This window comes from Lactuca virosa, chromosome 6 (genome assembly GCF_052849685.1).
Source record: "Lactuca virosa cultivar CGN04683 chromosome 6, Lactuca_virosa_CGN04683_v6, whole genome shotgun sequence".
Lineage (NCBI taxonomy): Eukaryota > Viridiplantae > Streptophyta > Magnoliopsida > Asterales > Asteraceae > Lactuca > Lactuca virosa.
Genome location: NC_136431.1, coordinates 79,996,920 through 80,007,174, shown reverse-complemented (window position 1 = coordinate 80,007,174; position 10,255 = coordinate 79,996,920). Strand labels below are relative to the sequence as shown.

At 36.9% G+C, this 10,255-nt stretch overlaps 1 protein-coding gene across 1 annotated transcript; it reads left to right on the top strand.

Annotated features, from left to right (window-relative positions):
• Window positions 1-320: 320 nt before the first annotated feature.
• Window positions 321-3,059, top strand: LOC145119156 (UDP-D-apiose/UDP-D-xylose synthase 2). The gene is made up of 9 exons (XM_079054777.1): window positions 321-745; window positions 1,055-1,147; window positions 1,254-1,361; window positions 1,521-1,635; window positions 1,730-1,863; window positions 1,949-2,050; window positions 2,150-2,242; window positions 2,339-2,474; window positions 2,564-3,059. The coding sequence occupies exons 1-9, from the start codon at window positions 470-472 to the stop codon at window positions 2,674-2,676; spliced, it is 1,170 nt and encodes a 389-aa protein (XP_078910903.1). The 5' UTR covers window positions 321-469; the 3' UTR covers window positions 2,677-3,059.
• The last annotated feature ends 7,196 nt before the right edge of the window (window positions 3,060-10,255 follow it).

Below are 10,255 nucleotides of genomic sequence, written 5' to 3'. Positions count from 1 at the left end.
CTACAAATTGAAACCACAAAGATCATGTAAAAAATTTCACAATTTCCGCAAGGACTATTCGCAGTATTTTTACTAACACACGGACCATTTGTGTTATTTTGTCCGATTAAAATTATAAAAACAAAACAAAATAACCGACAGTGGGCAAGCGCTACAATCTAGTGGCCTCATCCCTACGCTACATCACCACAAACCGCATACACCTCGTCGTTGGATCACAAGACCATACAGATTATCATACTCGTGAGAGTAGGAAATCACAAACATCAACTTCACACAGTTTAATCACTTAATTGCAAGTGAGTGAGTGAGTCCATGAAGTCATGAACCCTGTGAAGTGTGAACCTCCTCCCTCCTTTTTCTATCTGCTTTAAATACCTTCCCTCGTTCCCCCAATATCCTCCCGTCGACACCGGATCGAAATCCGATCCCTAAACAAATAGAGAAAATCTAGACGCAGAGGAGAGAGATGGCATCTACGACGGCGAGGTTAGATCTGGATGGAAATACGATAAATCCGATGACGATATGCATGATTGGTGCTGGAGGATTCATAGGTTCGCACTTGTGCGAGAAGTTGATGCAAGAGACGCCACACACGGTGTTAGCTGTCGATGTTTACAATGACAAGATCAAGCACCTGCTCGAACCGGACTCTCTTCCTTGGGCTGGGCGCATTCAGTTCCACCGACTTAATATCAAGAATGATTCTCGCCTCGAAGGGCTCATCAAGTGTTCCGATCTGGTAAATCTTCAATCGTTTTCTTCAGATATGTTTGTTTTATAGTATGTATCTTATGATTTAAATCTTCTCGAATCCTCATGTTCACCTGCCTTAATAGAAGTGAAAATGAGCTACAGTGTGTAAGATCGTAAGAATTCTATATTATTTTGTCATTTTTTTAATGTTTGAAGTGCAAGATAGTGTAGAATACTTTAAGCAAATCCTAATCATGTTTAAAAGCTTAGTAAATTGCGTGATCTTGTATCCAAGAATGCAGATCGGTGTCGAGTATTACTTTTCTGTCCTGAATTTTCTAATTTTTGTATGTAGACGATAAATCTGGCCGCGATTTGCACTCCAGCGGATTACAACACGCGTCCTCTTGACACGATTTACAGCAATTTCATTGATGCGCTCCCTGTGGTAAGTACTGCGTCTCATTTGCATTGCTTTCACTTTATAATTCAAAGCAAATCTTATTCTTGATGATTGAAAATATGATAGAGAATTATGTCACTTTCTTATATAGCTCAAGTACTGTTCAGAGAACAACAAGAGGCTCATTCACTTCTCTACCTGTGAAGTATATGGGAAAACAATTGGTAGCTATCTTCCCAAAGATAGCCCCTTACGACAGGTAACTTCCAGATCTTTGAACTCTTCTTCATCTAATACAATTGTATGTTTTATCATGGGATCTGTTTTCACTTTTCATCTGGTTAGCTAATAGCTACCTCATTCTTGTGCAAATCGTAGCTGATTTGAAAGTCACTTTTCTGGATGATAATGTCTACAGGATCCTGCTTACTATATTCTTAAAGAAGATGTTTCCCCATGCATATTCGGATCAGTTGAGAAACAGAGATGGTCATATGCATGTGCAAAACAGTTGATCGAGAGGCTAATTTACGGTGAACAAACTTAACCAACATAATGTTTCACTTTTCATTCACTAACAACACCATCTTCTTCCATTCTCACTTTCTTTTTTCCCCTAATTAACAGCCGAGGGTGCAGAAAACGGTTTAGAATTCACAATAGTCAGACCTTTCAACTGGATTGGCCCTAGGATGGATTTCATCCCCGGGATTGATGGTCCCAGTGAAGGTGTTCCTAGGGTTCTTGCATGCTTTAGCAATGTAAGTTTAAATTTAAGGGATTTTAGTTTCTTTCTTTCTTTTTTTTTCTTATTATGTACTTATGATATTTACTTTCCTTCTACAGAACCTTCTTAGACGTGAGCCTCTGAAGCTTGTTGATGGTGGTGAATCACAAAGAACCTTTGTTTACATCAAGGATGCTATTGAAGCTGTTCTTTTGATGATTGTATGTTTTTAATCTTTTCTCTTCAAAGTTCAAATTGCTCTTGTTTTTTTGACTAGTGTTGACATTGTTCTCTCTCTCTCTCTCTGCCCGACTTATCAGGAAAATCCAGGCAGGGCTAGTGGTCATATTTTCAATGTGGGAAACCCTAACAATGAAGTTACAGTTAGGCAACTTGCTGAAATGATGACTAAGGTGAGTTAAATCTTTTACTCTGATTTGTTAACAAGGTTGAAGTTGAGTTTACTTTGTGTCCATGGATAAATAAATAATTATAATATATTTGTGAAGGTGTATTCGAAAGTAAGTGGAGAAGATTCAATAGAGACTCCCACCATTGATGTGAGCTCAAAGGAATTTTATGGGGAAGGTTATGATGACAGTGACAAACGTATTCCAGACATGACCATTATAAACAAACAATTAGGTACCTTTCTCTTCTTTACACCACCTTACTTTTTGCAACAAATAAAATAAAAATTTGATAGGTGTATATATGTAAATTCAAAATGGCAGGTTGGAACCCAAAGACATCACTGTGGGATTTGCTGGAATCTACACTTACATATCAACACAAGACATATGCAGAAGCAATCAAGCAAGCAATTGCAAAACCATTAGCAAATTAAAAGCGCTATATCTATCTATCTATATTTATATGGTTGGTTATCATCATCATTCATATACACAATTAATGTTTGTCTTTTTTTTTTTTTTTTTTTTTCATACCACACCTTTTTCACAAATGTTGGGAAGAAATTTGTACTTGTAACTTGTAGTAGAAAAGAAACTACTAAGGATGTATTTTGCTGTGTTAAGACACCAAGACTAGAGAGAAGTGGTTTAATACCAAGTTTTTCTTCTTGGCTTGTGCGGAGGGGGCCTGTTTTGCTCTCCATACTTGATTTATTCCGTCTCTCTTTCTGTGTTGTTTGTATTGATTTATTTAGGGATATTGTCTAGAAACATTGTGCAATAATTTATTATTTATTTGATATTGCTCATTTACTAATTGTTTCTTGCGTGAATGTATCCGCTATCTTTAAATGTTTTCTTTCAAGATTAATGGCTAGACATCCTTGTTTCAAACAATGGTGTGTAGACACAGTAACACAGATTGCTTTTGATGAACTTTTGTTATTTTAGGGATGGCAAGCTATTACTCTATCCAAGAACACATGACAGGGGCTTAAACAAAAGCTGGTCAAAGGATGGGTTGTGCAGCCATCAGTATATTATTACATATATGAAATAATAAAATGAGGCGGGAACACTGAACACATAATCCCAATCATAAATAATACTTACTTAGGATTCTCGTGTTTACACTGAATCTACGATACAATGTTTCCCTTCTCTTGTTTTTCTATTGCATATCAAAAAAACAAATATATTTTTCTCTGATTAGTCGTCTCGTTTGACTGTGATTATTAAAATATCTAGTGATTTATTTTTAACTAGGTGTGAGACCCGTGTACTATACGAGTTTATTAAAAAAAAATTAAAACAACTTCTAAAATGGTCCCTGTGGTTTTCAGAAATCTGAAGTTTAGTCTTTAACTTAAAAAAACATCACAGATGGTCCTTGTGGCTTCAAAACTTTTAACAAATTATCCTTCTAGCTGACGCCGTCATCTTTTGGCCGTTAATAGGACATTTTCGTGATTTCACTACCATAGAGACCATTTATGAAGTTTGAATAGAATACGATTGAAATAAAGAATAAGTAGACATTATACAAAAATAGCAAAAGAGATAATCATTGTAAGTGAATAAGATGCTAATGGGTTGAAATATTTGCTTATTTATAACAATTATAACTGAACATTCATTTATTTTTAATTACAACTATTTGATATAATGTAAAGTGGAGTTTTAAAATTTTGGGATGAGAGGGTGGAGGGTTCTAATATTTAAAATTTGATATGGTGATTGAGATCAAGGAAATGAGGGTGATTTTTTATTTTTAAACTGTCATGTAAGAAAATTTATAAGCTTTGAGTTATTTATGTTAAGTTCTATTAATTTTTTTTTCCATAAAATAGACATTTGATTTTTTTTTAGTTTTTTATTCAAAAGTGCCACTAATTAGGTGTGCAAAAGGAATTGACTTGAATGTTTTAGCTTGAAATTTTGGTGCAGACCTCTTAAATTATTAAGGGATACGACCTTAAAAAAGGAAGGGCATATTCATCATTTTAAACCAAAAACAAAGAGTATTTCCATCAAAAGATTAAAATTTTAAGAACATGTTCACCGATTCCTCCAACTACTTTTCCCTTAAACAGAGCAACCAAGTACATTGCTATTAATTGTAAGAAAATGAAAGTGCATTGCAATTATAGGTAAGGAGTTGCTATTACATGTAAAAACTAAAGTATATTCCCCATATGGGTAAAAATAGTCAAAACCATTGCTATTTCATTCAATTTCTAACGTGTAATACACATTCACATTATCCAACAAAGCAGCTCGATATTGCATGACAACTAAAGTATCAAATAGTAAGCAATTAAAAAGTATTCTCCGCCTATCTCACATGTAGCTCATATGCTCCCATGTCATATATGCATAACATACATCATTGAGAATTCCTACATGGATGCAACAATGAAGGTTTATTGAAATACCTTTTTAGAAATATTTAACAAAAAAATCATAGATACACACACAGGCTTACATTTTCATCTTGAGAATTCCTCCTTAGAATGGTAGATGTCACATATGTGAAATGGTAGATGTCATACCCTAAAATTCATAAAAAAATAAAAAAAAATATCAATTACATACGAAACACCAATAACGAAAAAAAGATGAAGGTGTAGCAGGAAAAGAAGAAGACGGTGCAACATGTAACGAAAGATAACCCCTGGTGAGAAACATGCACTGATCTTAAGGGGGAGTCTTTCGTATATAATCACTTGAACTATAATTCATGTATTTGAGCTACCTGAAGTAAACTTTTTAATTTAATGTAATAATGCCATATACATTCCATCTCTTTCTCCATTAAAACTTTATTTAGTAGTACCTGCAGGAAAATAACATGTGCAACAACTAAAAGACCCAACCTAAAACTTGATTCCATGCAATATTATAATCCTCTAAAAAGAGTATCTTGTGAATCCAAATCCAGCAACATTAATAATAAGAAACTAAAGATAAATGCATGGTTAAAGCAGTTGGGTTTTTGGTGACAGGTTTTTTATGAAAATCAATTTAAATAAAACATAAAACAAATTAAACAAATACTTTTGAATGAAGTTTTTCTTGAGATGTTGAACATCAGGGCACAAACCATCACCCATGATCACAAGCCCTTGAACAAATCAGATTGCACAGTTCACTTAATTTGGGGATCAATTTTTAGTTTGTACCGGAAACGGAGAAGAAGAGGAAGTAAAATCGATTTCTAATAAGCATCCATTCAAATCGAGAAAATGACTTAATCGTAAAAAAATCTAAGAAATTAACTAAAGCATCACTCAAGAGCATAAATCAGATTTACCTTATTGTGACAACTAAATCGTTAGCCTCCTGAAGACCTGAATTTTCACAACCAATTAAGAAGGCCCTCAAGAATAAGATGGTTATTATTGTGAGATTCTAATTATCTTTCAAAAAAAAAAAAGGTTTTCGTATGTTGGGTTTTCATATGAGCTGGAATTTCAAGGAATCAGAATCTGGCAAATCATATCGAATTTCAAGGATGAGAATGGAATTGAATTCCAATTCCGGCCAACCTCTTTTTCACTTACCAGACATTTGTTTCTCTTGACTGGAGTGTCGAAACCTTTGTGTCCCCTCTATATGCGTTCCTAAAGTACTTCTCCTTTGAGGTATGTGGTGGTTTATGATCGTAAACCAGCGAGAGAGAGAGAGAGAGAGAGAGAGAGAGAGAGAGAGAGAGAGAGAGAGACCTACTGTGTGTGTAAGTCTTTAGTCGTCACAAATGGTGTTCTTTCGTTGAGATGCTACCGTTTTCTAGAGTAGAGAAACAGGTAGCAATGGTGGTTTTGACCAGAGAGAGAGAGAGAGAGAGAGAGAGAGAAAGAGAGAGGGAGCCAACGATTGATGAGCGGCTGGATTAGGGTTTCAAATTGATGAGCTGTCGTCTCCCGATGATAACGAATGAATAAGAGGCGCAAGGTTAGTTTGGGAAAATCACTTAAGTATTTTAGGCGGGATAAATTGCTGGGGGCGGGCTAATACAATGCCACGTGGCAAAATTGCTCTTATTTATTAGAACATGGGATTTTTAATATGGAGAGAACTCAAATGATTATGTCGAAATATATAATAAGTTTATAGATTGGATAATGTTGGGTAAAAATAGACAGTCTCTAGACTTATGGTATGTTTACAAACTTTTCTCCTTTGTTTTAAAAGATGACTAATGTATTTTTTTAATGGTATTTTAAGGACTTAAAGTCCATATATTCAGGTTAAATTGGTTCTTTTTGAAAAACGTACGAGGTCACCGGGTTAAAATAGCCAGGTGTCATTAAGATGACCCAACCTATCCCATTTTACCCTTTTTTTTTCTCATCAAAGAAAGAAACCCACTGGTGTCGTCATCATCCTCTTGCTTTTATTTGTAGTTCTTTCCATGGTGTTCATAATCTCATCACTTATTTCATTAACAGTTCAGATTTTTAGACCAAATTTAGTTAAAAGGAGTCGGGATTCAATTAATTTGGTGTTGGTTTTAGTTGCTTTGGCATTTGGATTTCTTAGTAGAAACATTAATAATTATCAAAAATCTAGATTTGATCGGAGTAGATATGATTTATCCACCGGAGCTCTTGTTGCAAGTCTGTCGAGCTCAAACCAACATCAATGGTCTGATTTTCCAGAACAACTGATCAGTGGTGGGCTAAGAAGGCATAGGAGTACCGGTGCAAAAAAGAAGCCAATCAGAATATATCATAATTTTGTTGCAGACGACGGAGAAACAAGCTTCCGAGGGAAGGGTAGAAACTAACAGATAAAGAAATAGAAGAGAGAGAAAAAGGGCAAGAAGCTTATAGCCCAGAGAAAATTGGTGTCGTCAATTGATGATTTGGCACAAGGATCACCATCTCCACCCCAAATCTTGCCAAATTTCAAGACTCCGAGCGAATCTTCCCTAGAGCCCAGAGAGGAGGCTGATGTGATTGTAGGTGCAGCGGTGAAAGGGAGGAAGGTGATGGAGAAATGAAGACGCTGGTAGTTAGAGGCTAAAGGTGTAAAAATACCTAGTATCAAGAAGCTTGTAGTTAGAGGCAAAATGTGTAGCTTTTATATGCATTGTAGCTTTTATATGCATGAAAGGGATTGACAAAAATAGTTTGTAAAGTTTTGAAATTAGTAAAATTACATAAAAAAAAAACATCCTAATAAAAACTTAAAATTAAAACAAAAAATACAAGAGCTAAAACTCTCAAAAACTATTTAAGGTAACTTTTGGATAAAAAAAAATATTTTTATTATAATAGAAGTCTTTAGTTTTTTACAAATTTTGGAATTGGATTAAAAACAAATATAGTTCAATACATATCGATGGAAGGCAAACGGGCAACAAGTTGCGCAGCTAGCCCTTTCTGGATGACAAAACTAATTCTTTTGAAAACAACATCTGTGGATCCACACAAGCGTGACCCGTTGGACTCTGTTGAGGAACTCCACCGCCTCTGGCGCGAGAAAACCAAAGGCGCGAGAAAACCAAATGTATCAAATGCAAAAGGTATAAACACATGTTGATTTTCTATACATGCATTCTCGTGCTTTGCCACTTTGCACGTAGTGGCTTTCAAAGCGGCATGCTCTGCTGTGAAACTCCCGCTCCTCAAACCGACGAGAGGAGAGACCCCAGTAAGATCCACACAAGCGTGCATCCCTCCTATCCATCCAAATACCAAAATATCAGTCGGTCTGAATGTGGATCTTCCATCCTGCGGGTCCGTTAAAAAGTTCACTGACGCTTCTTTCTTCACAGAAATACCAGCACGCCGACAAGCATCAAAGAGAACATCCATAACCACATCATGTCGGTACTTGAAACCAAGGAGCTCTCTACAATGAACCGCATGTTCCCCAAAAGTGTCTTTAGTTGATTTTTTTTCTTTAATAAGGTTATGAAAAAACTAAAAGATACAAAAGATCTTAAAAGCTATGAAAAGTTTAGTGACAAATACGCACTTACCATTAAAAACTTGAAGGTTGTATGTTATATCTCCCAGGGAGCAGGTCTAACCCGGACAACAGGCACATCGTGACACCTAGGGTGGTACCTGTGATTTCCACCCACATCATGGAGGCATCCCCGAATTCTCTATTTTCTTTCTTTCTTTTCTTATGATCTCTCTCTCTCTCTCTCTCTCTCTCTCTCCTTGTATAATGCGCTACATGCATCTGTACATTGCGCATGAGTCAGTGAAAGATAAGTATAACATTGTTTCAAAGAATGAGTGAAAGGTTGATGAGGAAATGACATGACACCAAACGAGTGAAAGATAAATGAAAAGAAACACATAGCTTAAGGATTCATTGACCGAGGAGATAAACATTCTTTGTTGGTATGTAACACCCTGACTCCCAGGTATAAGTTTTAAAGCATTATGTACAAGTTTATGGACCTACTCGAAGAGCTGGTTGCCCAAACTCGTCGTGTAGAGGCGGGTTAGCCCGCGTGGATTATTGGACCTACTCGACGAGTCGGAGGACCCCGAATCGACGAGTAGAGGTTGTGCATGGAAACCCTAATTTTTAGGGTTTGTACCCTATTTAAAAGACCTTAAGCCTTTTCCTCCAGCCCCTTACCAACTTTTGACGGCCAGAAGAAACCCTAATCAGTCTAAGCCTTGTTCTTGAGTGTTTGAGAGGCTAAAGTGTGTTTTTGGTGCTTTTGATTGAAGAAGCTTGGAGTTTATAAGCTTGGAACGAGAAGGAGAGGGTAGATCCAATAACTTCATTGTCTTGGCTGGCAGTTTAAGGTAAAAAGCCTTTACTTTGGTCTTCCATTTGTTAGATCTCTTCTTAAGTGAGAATATGGGCATTTTGGTGCAAAAATGGAGTTACTTTCGGATTTGAGCTTGTCACAAGGGCATAGTTTCAGATCTAGACTTCTCTAGGTCCTTATGGACATAAAGCCTCAAGCTTTATGAAGCTTTGGCTCTCCTTCATGTCCAAAACCTTCTTCTAAGGCTAGCTATGAGTGTTCTAGCTTCATGGAGTTTTGCATACACGTAAAGTTAGCAACTTTACGTGATAATCATACCCTAGGAGCCTAGATCTACAGTTTGGAGCTTTGGTTCACGTAAAAATATCTGTATGAGAAATGGACTGAAGCGACTCGACGAGTTGCATGGTCAACTCGACGAGTCCGATGTAGGTTGGCCGTTGTTGGTTTCTGCATGGACTCGGCGAGTCAGTGAGATGACTCGACGAGTCAGTTAGGGTTTTCCCGACTTTTGGACACACATAGACTCGACGAGTTGTATGGAAACTCGGCGAGTCAACTAGGGTTTTCACGATTTCTCGAGGTCTGGAAGGAATCGACGAGTCAGTGAACTACACTCGACGAGTTGGGTCAACATGGACTGTTGACCTTGACCGTTGACTTTGACCAAGGGTTGACCAGTTTGACTTCTGAGGGTATTTTAGTAAATTGGGAATTTATGGAAGTGGTTCTATGGTGAATATAGGTGGTGGAGTTCGCAGCTGTGATTCGAGAGTTTGATCTTATCACTACAGTTCGACAATTGTGATGTGAGTTTTCCTCACTATACTCAAGGGTCTAAGGCACCAAGGCCGGCCCTATTGGATTGTTATCCTGATATGTTATGCTAGTATGATCTGTTAGATCGGTATCCTGGTAGATAGGATGGTATTATGTTGTTATGATCTGTTAGATCAGTATCCTGGTAGATAGGATGATGTTATGCTAGTATGATCTATTAGATCGGTATCCTGGTAGATAGGATGTTATTATGCTGTTATGATCTGTTAGATCGGTTTGTCTATCTATAGACTGTTATGTGATTATCTTATATATGTGCACATGTTTGATTGGTGGTTGAGGCTTATCTGCTTTGTGCGAGAGCCAACCGACCTGGGCATTCCAACCCGATGGTTGTGGGTCGTGAGTATTCCATCCTGAGGATGATTGGACTCGTAGTATGTGGGCATTCCAACCCGATGGTTGTGGGCTAAGGGTATTCCATCCAG